Source organism: Triturus cristatus, chromosome 6 (genome assembly GCF_964204655.1).
Source record: "Triturus cristatus chromosome 6, aTriCri1.1, whole genome shotgun sequence".
NCBI lineage: Eukaryota > Metazoa > Chordata > Amphibia > Caudata > Salamandridae > Triturus > Triturus cristatus.
In genome coordinates this window covers 167,127,887-167,144,563 of record NC_140589.1, presented here as the reverse complement: position 1 = coordinate 167,144,563, position 16,677 = coordinate 167,127,887, and the positions used below count along the sequence as shown (strand labels likewise).

At 45.0% G+C, this 16,677-nt stretch overlaps 1 protein-coding gene across 3 annotated transcripts in view; it reads right to left on the bottom strand.

Moving 5' to 3' along the window:
• Positions 1 to 301: 301 nt before the first annotated feature.
• Positions 302 to 16,677, bottom strand: part of LOC146816580 (uncharacterized) — a 51,264-nt gene continuing 34,888 nt past the window's right edge. For all 3 annotated transcript variants that reach the window (XM_085609135.1, XM_085609133.1, XM_085609134.1), the window contains 3 exons: positions 4,232 to 4,318; positions 2,615 to 2,737; positions 302 to 781 (listed from right to left, as the gene is read on the bottom strand). In XM_085609135.1, coding sequence (XP_085465261.1) covers positions 733 to 781; positions 2,615 to 2,737; positions 4,232 to 4,318 — 259 coding nt within the window. In that variant the 3' untranslated portion in view covers positions 302 to 732. The remainder of the gene's footprint in view (positions 782 to 2,614; positions 2,738 to 4,231; positions 4,319 to 16,677) is intronic.

Below are 16,677 nucleotides of genomic sequence, written 5' to 3'. Positions count from 1 at the left end.
AGGAGGAGAGACTGACAGTACTATTATATTATGACAATTAAAAATAACTCAGTGAGGGGAACTGCATCTATTGGTTTGTGTGTTACAAAATCGGCAGATATTTTAAATCAAACACTGGCTGTGGGCATGCAGCAGCACGGAAACAAAGTGACAAACCATGTAACTTAGATTGAATTCGGAAAACTGTAACCCACCACAAAACATTAACATCGTATAAGTAAATAGTATAAAATTTAATATCCCCTAACAAAAATAAACTATCCCACTCTGACCTAACCCACCCCCCTCCCTAACCCCAACCAATGTCCAAAACGAAACGAGAGTCCCAATGTCCGAACGAACCCCAAACGCCCAAAAACCCACCCACCAACAAAAGGAATTAAAAAAGGGGCAAATGACGAGGTCCTCTATTGTCGGCGGGCTTTCAGGTGTTTGTCCACCAGGATCTTTACCAGCTCCTCTAAGTTCTCCTCTAAGCGGGCCATCCGGCGGAGCAGGTGGCGGCGAAATGCCCTGCAGTTACATGCAGGGTGGGGGGCAGCAGTGCTTGAAATGGAGGCACAGCGGCGGGCGGCTGCCGGACCACGGCGCAGTGAAACTGGAGGCAGGGCCTGACTGGGGCCCGGGTCATTGGAGGAGGCTGCAGCTGCAGCCGCCTCCTCCTCCTCCTCCGCCTGAGCCACCAGCCGGCGATAATGTTCGCAGATGGCCTCCAGTTTACGGCGCCGGGCCCTAGCGGCCAACTCCTTCCGAGATGGTTTTGTGGATGTGGAAGGAGTATCTATATCAAGAAAGAAAAAGAACATGTTGTAGCCAATACTCTCAGCAAAACAGAAACACTAAAATCATTCAACACATAGTGTCACAGTATCACTAGCAAGCACAGTTCATAACATTTGTGATTTGGTGGTAAGTATCTCTACTCCTACTTCCTTGGACTCTAACATTTGTGGGAGTTTCCGACATTATAAATATAATCATACTATGTACTACGGTACACCAGTCGTGTTGTTCTTATCTGTAGTTTAGCCCAATTCCATAACCTTGTTGTAGCCGGCATGCCAGCTCAGTCAGCTAAGCTTGCACCCAAGAGAAACAGATATGATCCACATGATGCAGACTCACGTTAGTTTTATTTACTACTACTGTCTGCAGGTGGGAAGCTCATATTTTTGTATGACGCCTTACGGCCGTTGGCACTGGCCATACTCTGTCTGTTATGCACATAGGTAGGGCAAATGCACAATTTCACTTACACCCTGCCCTGGGTACTACAAAAAGGCTGATTATTTATCTAATCCAATCATCATTGCTCATATTCATATTCATATTATAGATGCTAATACGATACGACATCAGGTCAGTAGCGGTCGGTGGTGGGAGTGCTGCCGGGCGGTGACGTGGGAAGGTGCAGGGTGGGGATAGTAAACAATGGATTAAGGACAATCACAGATAATTAAACAATACATTATTAAAAAAAAAAATTGTTGAACGCACTGCATCGCATTCGGTGGTGCAGTGCGCACATTGAAAATAAATGTATTTATTTTTATGTTGATTACCTGTATTTGGCCGTAATACACAGTTTACTCGCCAGTGCCAGCCACCCGTCCCATCCTCATGTCACCGCCCGCCAGCACTCCCACCACCAACCGCTACTGCAGAGGCTACTTTGCTTTCATTGATTGTGTAACCAATAACCATAAACAACAGATAGGCCACCCTTTGCAGGCTGGCTGACCCAATCGAAAATACATTAATAATAATAGGTAGGGAGTGGTCCCCAGAGTGGTAGGAAGGGGCTTCCGCTTGATAATATATATATATATATATATATATAAATATATATGACGTGCTTGCAAACTACTGCAAGTCTACTGTATTCTGATAATACTACCTATATTCCCCTACGCTTTGCTACTGTCGCGCAGTTTCTTTTACATTTTCTTCAAAGTAAGAATCTCCAGTGACACTTTCCACCTATACTGTCTATTGATGATAGTACATCCAGGCATACATCCATTAAAGTAAATGTTTATCGTTCTTTTTTATATATCTCATACTTAGTTGGTTTCACCAACAACCACCCATGCTTCCGCTCCTTCCTTGCTTGCCTTGGCTTTGAGTTTGAATTTGAACCAAACAACGCTGATTCTTGCTATCTAGCACTATCCACCCATACTGTGTCACCCACCCACCCAGGCAGGCATTCTCTTTCACCTTCCACCCATCCTTCAACAACCCATGCATCTGATCTGATTACTATCAGCCACCTATGCATGCTTTCAACAACATATCCTTCTCTGCCATTCAGTCATATTATTTATCTTGCCCATCCTTCCACCCTTAGTTCTTTCCCTCTTTGTTCAACACATCCATCAAGGTCATCTGATCTGAGTTTGTCTTCTCCATAAAACCTTCACAGCGGATTTTGGAGTCAAATAGAAGAGGCCATTGGTTACTCAACTCACGCTGCTAATGCTAAGTAAAGGGTGTCTTCTTCAACTGTTGTATAATGTTCACTACAACTTAATAAATAAGTCACACAGTACAGTGAAATAGTGAACACACTTCCATCTAGTAGTAATGTCAAGAAGTAATGAATATAACTTACCGCCGCCGGCCACTGCTGCTGGCTCCCCCCCTGTCTCTCCTGCAGGTGCCGCCAGTTCTCCTGCCCCCTCCGGAATGGTCGCATCGCCGCTGTCCCCGCCGGCACTGGTGGATGGTAGTGTGCCTAGAAAAAAACATCACACATTTTTAGATGCCTGGAAACCTCCCCCTATTTTAAGTGTTCACTTGGAACATTGAAAAAAAAGTTAATACAACATACATCAGCACTAGACAGTAAGTACAGTCAGTAGACAGACACTAGTAGTGATATGGTTCCAAGGGTCATCTAGTCCTACTCTACTCTTTTGAAAGTTAGCCTGAGCCATGTGTAACCCTTTTAGATTCATCATGTCAACTACTACTCTTTTGGCACATATTTAATTATACCTGCCAGCTTATTGACATGTGCAGTAGATGCCTTTGAGGCCACTTGACTGTTGCGTACAAGTGAAGAGGTCGAAAAACAACCCACTTATTGAGTTTGTTTAGTCCATATTGCTTAGCCATCACATACATGTTACACTTTTTGCCATGACTGCAAAATGCTTGCATTCACCAGTATACTATCTAACGGCTAACGCGCAGCATTTTTCTCATATAATAGGCGGAAGATTCCCTTCTACAAACCAGAGATTTACAGACATATTATGATGCAAGATGATGTAACCAGTATTTCTACGTTCTACGGTGAGGGGTCTTCCAGAATTCAAAAGATCTTGACTCTTGTTCTTATTGTCATGCACTTGTAAATGTTTACTGTTTTAATCTTAGGCCTTTTGCTGGCTTATTGACTATGGCTGTAGTAAATTAAATTTCATATTAACGATGTACAGAGTTTGATACTTGTTTCAAATAAACCTTTTGAACTTACACATAGACTCTGTGGTATTTGGTGTGGTGGGGTGGACTTACACAAGTGAGTGAGCAAAATGGTGTTATTATGTTCTGGGTTGTCAGTCTCAGTCATCATCAACATTGTGTATCTTCTTCGTGGGGGGGGGGGTCGGGAGTGGGACCCTAATGTGAGACACTATAGCTAGTCGGTCAGGGGATCGTCGTGGGTTCTTCGGACTGATGTGTGATCAGTAAGGTCCAACCTCCCATCAGCAACATCTTATTTTGTTGTGCATAGTTCTGTATGTGGCTCTGAAGAATCACTAGACAATAGTAGTATCATGTATTATCTGATCAAAAATACTGGTCAAATATCTGGTTGGCCATTTTGTTTGTGGTAATTGTCAAAGCCTCAACATTGAGAAGACTTGAAAAGGACAACCCAAAGGACAGGACACAGTGGCTAGAGCTATTGGTCAATCAGAGTTTTATTATTCCAAAGAAAACCTTCTATAAAGAGTGGGCAACTGTGCAAGCTTCGCTACAGACAGAGTAATAATAGTAATAGTAGTAGTAGTACAGAGAGTCATAGCAGAGGCAGTTAGAAGCAACTTAGTTAGAGGCAGGGATAAACAGAATTTGGAAACAGATAGTCAAGGTCAAAGAAGTAAGATTTTGTAAAAAATAGAATTAGAAAGTGGAACCATAATTTATAGTTCGGAAAAAAAAGATGCACTAAAAGTTAGGGAAATATAAATGTCAATATAACCACTGGAGGACTTACTGGAGCCAGCAGCAGGAGCCTCGGTAGAGGAGCGGTCCTGTGGTTCCCCCGCCGACTCCGACCCCGTCTTCTTGCCCCTGGGTGGTGCTGATGATCATGTAAAATATAATAAAGAAAGAGACAAACATTAAGGAGTGCTGTGAAACAAATAATAATAAATCATTTGGAAAAATAAGTCAAACAACATTTTAGGAAACAAATAACAATTGTAATAAAATTGACCTATCTAATCAGATGGATCGACTACTGGCTTCTTCCTGCATTCACGGATCGTCTACTTATTTATGAACACTCCAGTGTTCCATAATCATTCTGATTACAATACGAAGCCTAGTAAGTACCACCTGACCTACACCACCTATTCCAGACGGGCCAATTGTTCACTCAGTCTTCATTTCCATTTTTTTCAGCCATCAAATGCATAGATGAGATGGAGGACACATGCATACATTAGTGCATACATACATACAACAAATTGTGGGTTGGTTGCATGATTCTGATCTAGTTCTGCTACTGACTGACCATGCTAAGCCTACCACTCACTAAACAAAGTTCAAAAGGTTCGACGGAGGACTGGGGTTAGCAGCACTCAGTGACAGAGGAGGCGTCACGCAGACCGCATAAAACAATTATTAACTAATACTAACAAACTAAACCTAGTATCCAATATCAATCCACCACTATTTCACAGTAGGACAATGGAAGGACTAGAGTCTCTCTAGCAAATCGCATTACCTAACTTCAGTTCTGTAAAATAAACTCTTACATAATCAGCATCAGCACAAGCTAGCGCAAACTAAGTTGCAAACAAGTAAGAGTACCACCGAGCACCTGGGTCCTTAAATCAAAGAACATTTTGCTTTTTGGAACGTAATTTACCAGCAACGCTTGGCACGCAGCAGTAATCTTATTGTTCATCAAATTTAATATACACAATAAGTTACTCACCAAGCCCGATGACCTCGACACCTAGCAGGTTCAACAGGTCCTGCTCCCGGTCCAGGATGTCGGACCACCGGTGGGCTAGCTGATTGTGGGAGCGCCAGACCCCAGAGCACCGGAACACGGCCCAGCACACCTTCGCCCACCGACGGTGCCGCTCCTGGGTAGCGTACCCGGAGCCGGGCCTGCCGCCTGCTGCCAAGGTCAAGGGGAGGTGGCGCTGGATGAAAAAAACAAAGGCGGCCCTGCAGGTCCCTTGCCCTTGGCCATGGTTCTGGGGTGGGTGGGAGGCGGAAAAGAAAAGTTAGAAGGGGAAAAAAGAAGTTAGGGGGGAAGAAGATAGAAAGAACTTTATAAAAGTAACAAAAACACAGTAAAAGTAGAAATAAAATGCAAAATATAAACTTAGGCAAAGAGAGAGATAGATGATAACTAAAAATAGTCAGAAAAAATGCCAAAGGATTGCAAAGATAAAGGGAGGATACAAAAGTAGGCCCAGAACCATAGCATAGAGTGAAATACAAGGTTGCCGCGCCCATTCGTGACCGCGTGGGTAAGTTTGCGCGATATTTCTCGCGAACATGTACTATTCATCGCGAACAAGTAAAATGCGCTCCCGAACATGTCAATGCACATCGCGAACACGCTATCCGCGACCCGGAACAGGAAATAAGGCATCGTGAGCGGGCGGGACAATTCAAAAACAAAATGGCCGTTGGCGACCGCATGGGTAAGATCGCGAGATATATCGCCCGAGCATGCAAACAGCTCCCCGAATACGCTCACCGTGCTCCCGAACAAGAAAAAGCCATCGCGAACGGGCGCACCAAGCAACTACGCAAGCTCGCGAAGCTACGTGAAGGTCGCGTAGTGCAACTACATCTTCGCGAAGCGCGGCTACGCGAACTACGCCCAGGGTTAGTTTTTAATTGTTAAATAAACTACTATTCATTCCACAGATCAATATGGATTGAATGAACTACCGTGTCTCCATGAAAACAGCTGATGCTGAAAAGTGTACTTTTCTAAGGGAATATATGTTCCATACACCTGCAAGAAAAGGCTAACTCAATGCTGCCCGAAAAAACGCTTATGTTCCTTGGTGAAACAGAATAAATGAAGGAAAATCAGAAGAATTCAGGCATCAATAAAAAATGCTGATGCTCTGCCTCAGCCAGCGCTTCGTTTCCACTCATTGCACCAGCCTCCATTGGTTCCTCATTTCGACAAGCATCGGCAAAGAAAATATCTCTATCCTAAACTTTATTTCAACAATAATTATGTAGTTTGGTGTAGTTCTGTTAACGGGCGAAAGAGAGTTTAATAAAAAATGGAAAAATGATGGTACACCAAGCTGCGAGGGTTTAATTCCATTAACAATAACATTACATCCACTACATTGACCTAACAACTACCTTGCAGAATATGTTTAGGTAAGTAGTTGTGAAGATAAGATTGTTAAATGCATACTTACTCTTCAGTGTGATAGATACGTCAAAGTTCTTGACATATTATTACTATATGCTGATTTTTTAAACCATAATATCATGACAGACAACTTGTCACATGCATTTAGAGTTGGGATGTGATTGGAAAATATTAGCTTGAAAGGGTACTAAGGTCTAGTGAGCAAAATCAGCAGCTTTCTTTCTAGAACTCTAACAATGAATGCAGCAAAACCCCTTTTTAGGTGGCCCAGCATGGGGCAATGCAAACAGGGCAAAGACTGTGGGGTATATTAACAAACAAATGCCGGAGAGTGGTTTTACGCCAAATTTGGCAACGCCACGCTCCGCCATTTTTTAAAAGCAGGGATGTGCCAGAGCAGGCACCCTTGTGCCATGTTGCAAGTGTCCCTTCACTGCATGGGCAATTGTTTATGTGCACGAAGGGACACCTTCCTGCACATAAACAATTAGTAATAGCGATTTGCGAATTCTATGTGTGATGCAGAATCGCTGTTCTAACACCAGGTATTACCTGGCCTTAGTTTTTGGCACTGCCCCAGCCTTGTAAATCTGAGTCAGCACCAAAAAGCATTGGGTGTTGCGGTGGAACGCCCACAGAAACATCCATTGCCCATCCCTTTGCCACAGCAGACTGCGTCAGCAAGGGGCATATTTACAAGGTGGAATTAAGGAATCATTAAGTGGCTAAGCGTCACCTGGTAAGTATGTGAAATGGCACAACTCCACCGGAGCGTGAGAAAAAGTGATGCTCCGCTGACGTTAGAGGCCTGTAAATTTGCCCCTTCATATGTTGATCCGCATATCAGCTTAACTGTCAGCAACAGAAAATTAATAGAGGCAGTGGAAGGGATCGGCCTGTGACACAATAGCAGCTGTGGGAGAGGATTATTGCTAAGGAAAAGAGGAATGGAAAAAACAGAAAAGGACAAGGCAGTAGAGTGGGTAAAAGGAAGAGGCATAGAAGAAGAAGAAGGACATAAATGGGAGAGAAGGGCAGGGGAGGGTAACCAAAGGTAAAACCGAGTTAGATGGGATGCTGTTAAAAGCAGGTCACGGTGTGGATTATGGAGAAAATGAGGACAGATGAAGAGAAAGATGAGGCAGTATTTTGGAAACAAGAGTAAGGAAAAAGGGAAGAAAGAGAGAACAGGAATATGGGCAAAGTAAAACAAAGTAGAGGAAGAGAGCAAAATGGTAAAATGGAAACAGAAAACATGACAATAACATAAAAATAGCAACGACAAGGGATAGCCACGGTCCGAGTATTGAACTGATAGAAACGTCAAACATAGTAAAGAGTGATACATGGGAAAAATGATAAAAAGTTGAATAGGGAGAAAGACGAGAAATGATGTGAGAGATGACACTTGTGAGAGACTGTAGAAATTAGGAGCGTGTGAGAATAGAATAATGACAAAGAAGAGAAATGTGAGTAGAGAATGAACACTGAAGAACAGGGAACAGCAGAGAAGGAAGGAGAATGAAGAGATTATGGGCAGAGAATTGGAGATATGTGAAAATATGGCGAGAGAAAAATCTGGCAGATAGCAGTCTTATTGAGTGCAAAAAGATGGAATTGCGAGATTGAAGAAAATAAGCAAATGACAGTAGACTGGCAAAATATTAAAAGAAATAAGGGAAAAGGTGAGAGAACGGAGAAGATGAGACAAGTTGAAAAAGATGGCCAGAGTTGGAGAAACTGAAGACAGCAGGGGAGGGAAGATGGAGAAAGGAGAAGTGCTGAAACTTCTGCAGCTGTAAAGCTCGCGCTCCACATTAGCGCGGCGCACTTCAACCGTTTTTCTGAGGAGAACAGGCAGCTTAGTTCCCGCTGCCAATTTTCCGGAGCTAGTTTGGGCAAATTTTAGACATTCTGTTATTCTGTTATTTATCGCAACTACATAGAATAGAGAACGAACTCCCGAGCAGTCTTCGAATGATGTCAGAGAAGAATTCTCTGGAGCGTCAGTCAAGTCCCGCTTCAGAAGTCGTCCATGTAACTTGGTGAGAGGTATAAGGAGGGTTCCTGAACACCAAGTAAGTTCTGAGTTTATTCGAGAATTTGACTTTGAGAACGCCCCTATCGAAGGAACTTAAAATATTTTGGGGCATTTAGTTTGGAAAACAAGTATCTTTAAATCCAAAATACAAGCATCATTACTATCTTCATGTAGGTATGGTTATCTATATATATATAGAGAGAGATATAATAGTACTTACCAACTGAATTGAAGAAAGGTTCAAGCAAGGAAGGAACAGACAATAAGAAAGACTAACTCATATGAGGAGAGAGTTAATCCAGTTTGGTAATTCTAATTGGAACCCTTTATAAAGAAAGAAAAAGGAAGGGCTTCGCAATCTGGTTATACAGGTAACGGAGAATTCAGATAGAAGAAAGATGCATATGAAAACACTCTATTGTAAAGTTTAATTACTCACCAGAATTTTATGTTGCAGGAGATTACTGAATCGCACACAACACATCTCCATACAAGACACATAAGAGAGCAGCAAGGCGCTGCGGATAAAAAGGTATTTACTGAGGGTACTGTAAGGATAGTTAAATTGAGTAGAAGTGGATGTTATAATCTGCCTTTGGTTTTAGGTCTTCCAGAAGATTCAGCACAAGACCAGTCCACGAGAAGTGAAGCAGTGCAGTCTCTCTTTTCTCTTCCAACTCCCCTTTCCCCCTCTCTACTCCTCGTGAATATATATTCATGGTAGTGGGGTAGGGGATTGAGGAACTGTCGTCTCCTCCTGTGGAACATCCAAGTTCAGGCCAAGGTACTTGACAGCTCCGCTCCGCCAGCCTCACCCTCCCCACAGTCCCCCGCATCCGAAGAGCGACCTCCGGCGGCAGATCTTTCTCCCACCTCGCCGCCAAGACCTGGAACACCCTCCCCACCCACCTACAGCACACCCAAGACCTGCTGACCTTCAGAAGACTCCTCAAGACCTGGCTTTTCGAGCAGTAGAAGCATTCCCCACCCCCAGCGCCTTGAGACCCTCACGGGTAAGTAGTGCGATTGATTGATATTCTCGAAACAAGTTTTATCTATGTCATACACAGGCACCCGTCCTCCTGACCTCAACACTAGGCGCTCATTATCTAAAGTAAGCAGCTCAGAATTAAATGTTTTAAGAAACACCTTTGGAAACCTAAAGCAGTATACGTTTGGGCTTCATGTGACATCCATATGGAAAAGATATAGTCTAGTGGCTAAACGCTACAGAGAAACCACGGAAATGGAATTCTGATGTCATGTTCCTGCTGTGGCCACTTTGTGTGAGGCTGGGTGAATGGCGTCCTCACCTTAGCAAATTGATTGCCATTTACACTACCACAGAACACAGTGGTGCTGCAAATGTGCAAGGACAGAAAACTGACCTCCTTGTCCCCTACTTGGATATTAAACTACAGCCATAATTGAGGTTCCGCGGCCCCTAAAGCCGCTAGTCCCTGATGTCACTGCACCTGCTGCACTATTTGTACCTACACCCCTACCGAGAAATTTGCTGAAGGGAGCACGCACAACTGTCTTGTGTTACTTGCCCCTGCTTCGGTTGTGCAAAGGCGGAAGAAGCTATACCACCTCGAGCAGTGACAGTGGCTAGAACTAAACAAAGCCTGTTAGATTTGGGGTTCTCTAGTTGGCAGAGGTAGGTACCTTTGTCCAAGTAGAGGCCCTTACGTCTAGTCAGGGTAAGGGGGTACACTCCTAAAATAACCCCTGCTCACCCCCTTGGTAGCTTGGCACGAGCAGACAGGCTTATCTCAGAGGCAGTGTGCAAAACATTTGTGAACACATACAGTAATTAAGTGACAACACTACAGATGGACATCACACAAGTTTTATATAAAAAATAAGTATTCTTTATATAGACTTATCACATGACCACAAACGACAAAAATCCACAATACTGTACTTAAAATGGTAGAATTAGCTTAGTTCTCTTCAGATGTTAAAATGCAACACTTTTAGTTCAATGTACCTCAAGATGCGTAACGCAATACAACGAAAGTGTTGCAGAGAAGGTGATGCGTCGGTTCCTTACACCCAAGAATGGTGATGCGTCAGGTCCCTAATGCTGCTTAGGGGATGCGTCGGTTCTTCTCTACAAGGGGAGGTGATGCGTCGGTTTCTTACTGCGCTTCTGTGGCGATGCGGCACACAACGCCATGATGCGATGCAGATCTGGTGCAAAGAAACAAAGATGGTGTCTTTTCTTGATGCGACACATTGCGGACCGCGACAGGCCCTGCGACACGCTTCTCGGTGATGCAGCGGCAGCTGCTGCGACGTCAATCCTCTACTCCAATGGTGCGTGATGCTCTGGCAACGATGTGAGCCGCGACCGGCCCTGCGACACGCTTCCCGGTGATGCGGCGGCATCGGATGCGACGTCGATCCTCTTCTCCGGCGATGCAAGTTGCTTCTACAAATGATCGGAGCCACGACAGGACCTGCGACACGCTTCCTGGTGATGCGGCGGCGTCTGCTGCGACGTCGATCCTCTTCTCGGGCGAAGCGAGGTGCGTCGGGGACCCTGCGATGACTCAACGGTTCTTCTGGGCCGCGACAGGCCCTGCGACACGCTTCCCGGTGATGCGGCGGCATCTGATGCAACGTTGATCCTCTTCTCCGGCAATGCGAGGCGCTTTCTCGTTATGACGCGTCAGTGGCAGTACGACAACACTTCTTGCTCGCGAGTAGCGCTTCCAGCTCCTTGCGGCACGCAGTCCCTCGGAAAGCCTCGCAAAACAGCAGGCACTTCCAAAGAACTCTTGGGGAGCTGGTGGGTCAAGTCTGTTGTCCCTGAGACTTGAGCAGGAGGCAAACTCTTTTCTCAAGCCCTTGGAGATCCTTCACAAGTTGGATAAAGCACACAAAGTTCCTTCTCCTCTCTTTGGCAGTCAGGCAACAACTGCAGGCCAATCCCTCAAGCTTAGGGATAGTCTCTCTGGTTCCTCTCCTCAGCAAAGGTTTCTTCTTGTTTCCCAAAGTAATCTAAAGTTCTGGGGTCTGGGGCCCCCTTTTAATACACAGTTTCTCTTTGTTCTCTGAAGGCAGTGAGGCCTTTGGCTAGTCCAAACCAGTTCTGGTCAGTCCTGGAGCCCTTTGTTTACATGACTCCTTCTTTCCTTTCACAGTGCAGGGCAGAGACATCAGACGCATCACAGGAGGTGGAGCCAGCATTGTGGAGGGAAGGCACAGCCCTATTCAGGTCCCAGGTGCAACTCCTCACACCCATCTGCATGCAGATCTCTCTATTCAGCCCTGTGCTGACTCACCCTGTCTCCTGGAATCCCCTAGCCCCTGTCACTCAAACTGCAGACAATGAATACACAACCTAGCAGGGGCAGGTTTGGATGGTTAGACAAGAAAATACCTACTTTCTAAAAGTGGTAAATTCAAACACAGAATGTTAAAACCAGACCTGTCTTTGGAATCTTGTAAGCAGTTTCTTGGTGTTGTTGCGGAGTTTGTTTCTGCTGAAGTCTTAATATTAGTTAATTGCTCCGTGGTAACTGTTTTTACGTTGGTTTCTTGTGTTTATTTATCAACTGAACAAAATATTTGGAAATATGAGCAGGTGAAAGGGTGCTGCTGGCACCTCAGATGCCTTTATCATCAGAGCAGAATCACTCTTAACACATGAAATGGAGTTGGCAGAGAGACGCTGGTCACTTGATCCCGCTAGACTACCCACTTACAGACAAACTCGTTCACCAACTCCTACTGATATGTCGCAACCAATCCCGACTAGCCCAATAGTAACTGTCCATAGTAAGTCAACGGTTTCTGCTTGACCAACTACACCAGATTTTCCCATGAACATCAATTTAGATGATACAAGTAGACCTGGTATGACATCTAGGCTACGTGTACCGAGGCAAACAGGCGCATCAAAGGTGAAAGTTAAACAGTTACAGAAGAACAGAAAAAAAATAGGAGGGGCAGTTACTTTGATTAATGGAACCATCCACATACATGAGCAAGTGGAAACTCTAAGCAAATCTGTCGCCACACAAACTGAGGTAGATTTTGCCTTAACTTCTGATATAATGGGTGCGAGTACTGAGCACATAGAATGCATTGTCACTTCAGTCTTTGAGGCTGTATTTGGTCGTATGTTGTCCCAGATTGATGAACGCATGAACACGAAACTTAGTTCCATGGATGTAAAATTGGAGCAGTTGAATTCTGTTATGAAACAATTGGACATTTTAAGTAAGGCTGTTAAAACGACGATCACGGAAGGGGTACAACAAATAACTCTGGCTGTTGCCCTACCCATTCATAACCAAAGTAGACCGAAGGTCATGAGAAGTGAGATAACTACGGCAATACCCTTGACTGATGGGTTTAATGGGAGTGGAAAAACAAGGTGTAGGCCACAGGTATTGCATGCTAGTGAAGAAGGATTTAATGATAGACTTCATGTACATGTGGCCCCAAATCCTCCAGAAATGGGTAGTGGCCCAGAGGTAATACATAGCCCCAAAGGAACTGATCTAATTCCTAATACAGACTCTTTAAGCTTACTGCCAGCTTCATGTCCTTATGTTCTAATTCTAGCTGGGGTCCCTACCCTCAAAAGAGAACAGAAAGAGTCATGGTCTAACCTCAGGAACAAAACTGTTGATTGGTTAACTAAGTTTAAAAAATTCAATCCATAAAATACGAATGACATTCTGATGGTTCGTAGGGTGAGGTGGGTAGGCAAATCCCCAAAGAATATAACGGAGGATTGCATAGTTGTAAACTTCTGACGGCCACGTATGGTCCGAAGTTTATTAAACATTCAAGAAAGATGCCCTTCTAGAGCACTTGCATTTGTGCTCTCCCTTTGAGATATTTTTATAGACCACCAATTGGGAGGATTGCAAATGAAATTACTGGCCCCCTTACAATCTTGAACAGGTATGAGGGATTATCGGTTTTAGAAGCTGTTGATTGACAATAAAAAGCTGTATCTTATGGGGAAAATGCAGATGTTGTAATGAAGCAAAAAGTAAATAAGAGCAAGGAGACTATTCTAAATAAAAGGGGATTAGAGGAATCACAGAGTCGGCTACACGACGCAGGGTTACAAGAAGGAGGAACACAAGAGCATAATAAGCATGAGGGAGGGGGAGTCACACTTATCCCTTTATCCATCACATTAGGGTCCTTAGATGGCGCTATAAGTGAAAGCGATATTAGAGTTAACTGCAACATGGTAAGTGGTTCATTTATTGTTAGCGCAATTAATAAACCATCAAACGTATGCCTCACTTCGTGGAACGTAGCAGGGCTTAATAGGAAACTTGGAGATGCAGACTAGCATGAGTATATTGAACAGAGTGATATCTGTCTCTTACAAGACACTTGGGCTTTAGAAACACCACACAGAGTTGGATACAAGACATTCAGTGTGGATGCAAATCCATCGGTAAGAGGTAGGCCATCTTGTAAAATTATTACCCAGGATGGAAGGATATTATGTCTACTCAATATCTATAATAGACCCAGCCCAGCCTAAAAAGAGTCACTGGTTATAGAACATCTGGACTCTTTTTTAAATTCCTTAGAGATGGAGGCAAGGGCATTAATAGGTGGGGACCTAAATTGTATCTTCGAACCTGTGATGGGTCTTTGTAACATATTTGAGGATCAAGATATGGCTAATAATATTCCTGCGTTAGAAAGCACTAGCATAACACCATGTACCATGACGGTAGCACAAATAATGAAATTAGCAGCTGGGCATGGATTAAGAGCCTGTAACGGACGTTTACCATCAGATAGCATACACATTCTGTAAAGGTAACTCTTGGAGTAATATAGATTACATAATGGTATCGTTGGAGCTCTGGCCTTATGCAATTGATTTAAAAATAGACCCAAGAACAGAGAACGATCATCGTTCCCTTCAATTGACGTTATCTGATCAGCTCTTCTCTTTTTATCTCCCGTACACTGAGGACAGTAACATTTTTTTTGATGATCATCTATTAAGTAACAATCACCGATCTCTGAAGTGGCCTTATATTTTAGGGAATAGTGAGTCTCTGACAAATATTTATAATATATTTGCAGATATTTTTGCACCTCATATAGAACTACCAATAGAGAAAGACCATTTGTTAGATCTACATAAAGATCTTTTGGTAGCACTGATGCCGATTGTTTCCAATATTCCAAGGAAGGAGAAAGGAGGACACAAAGGCCAAAACAAAGAAGTAAATCCCTGGTATGATAAAGTTTGTCGCGATGTTAAGGCTGAATTAATAACGGCAATAAAAAACAGCAATATGACTAGTATAAGGGAGACAATGAATAAATATAAGAAAACTCTTGATAGTGCGAAAAAAACATGGGACGATGGTATTTGGACAGATTTACTCAACGCAGCCAAGGTCAAGGACCAGTTAGGTTTTTGGAGGCTTGTAGCCAAAGGGAACAAGAGGGGAAGGGATGTCAAAGACATATACCTAGATGCAAATACTTGGGTAGAACATTTTACTAGTCTGTATGCTGCATCGAGAAGTAGGCAATCCATACTTATTGATGGTTTGGCACCTAACTTAAAGGATTTAAATTTAGTTTTTAGCTTGAATGAAACAATAATGTCAATTAATGCAGTCAAATTAGGGAAAGCTGGGAGGAGGAGCCTAGCGCGCAACCAAGATGGCCGCGTAGGTGCGAGGCTCCCGAGGACCTCCGCAACCTCCTACGTTTATCCTGTCTTCATCCTGCATCGGTTGAGGGGACTGTGTCGGTGAGCCTGAGCCGAGGTGCTACCCGTTTCCTGTTTTCGAATCGGACCTCGGGTGCCGGAGTGAGCACCGATTGAAGTTTGCGGCCTACTTCGCTCCTGACCCCGGATTCGCGTTTGGGGGCGACCCAGTGGTGAAGCGAACAACAACGGCGGGCTGGGCCTGGCGAGTCGCGTACCCCACACTTTCACTTTCACTTTTGCGCCCCCTTGCCGCTATCGCAAGTGGGATCACGGCGCTCTTTGTGTTGGGGTGGCCTCGCTGGGAGACCCTGCCTGCCTGCCTGCTGTGGCCCGCTCTGCCGTCCTGGGGTGGCCCCCCGGAGCCCGCGGCCTTGGTTCCTTGCTCTCCACTGCGTGGCTGGTGCGGGTGTGAGACCCGCGACGATGGCCACGAAGCAGGATGGGGATCGGTTGAAGGCCAAGTCGACCCGGCGTGGCACCGCACATCAGGCCAACATCATGGACCGCTACACCCTCCCGAAGGGGTCTCCCGGCGGATCGCACAAGTCCTCTGACTGCCCCCCGGATGCCCCGGAGTTGCCTGCGGACCTGTCTCTGCAAGACGTCATGCGCGCCATTGCTGAGATGAAGGCCTCGGTGGGCCAGCAGTTCGACACTTTAGCGCATAAAATCGACGCGGTCCTCATTGATGTCAACCTTGTGAGAGCTGATCTCTCTAAGACTAACGACCGGGTCGATTCTTTGGCCCACACCGCGTCGGGCCTTACGACTGAGGTGGCGTCCCTTCAAACGGAGGTGCACCGGCTCCGTCAGGCAAGTGCGCTCATGGATCGGCGCCTGGAGGACTCCGAGAGCCGGGCCCGGAGGAATAATATCCGCATCATCGGAGTACCCGAGGGACGGGAGGAGTCGGCAGCGGATCTCTTTGTGGAGGACCTGATCACTACCCATCTCCAGCCTCGAGGGCTGAGTAAATTCTTTGCCGTGGAGAGGGCCCATAGAGTTCCCAGGGGCAGACCGAAGGTCGGAGCCCCTCCGCGGCCTCTTATTGCCCGTATTTTTAATTTTCGGGACAGGGATGCGATTCTGCAAGCTTCCAGACTGCAAGGGCCGATTAAGCTGGAGAACATGGAGGTGAACTTTTATCCTGACTTTACCCAAGCGGTCCAGAAGCAGAGACTGAGTTTCTTGGGCGTCAAGCGGCGGCTTCGAGGCATGAACTTAAAATACGCCATGCTCTTCCCGGCCAGGCTGCGTGTGGAGGTGGATGGTCGCACTCACTTTTTTGATCGTCCTGAAATGGCCGGG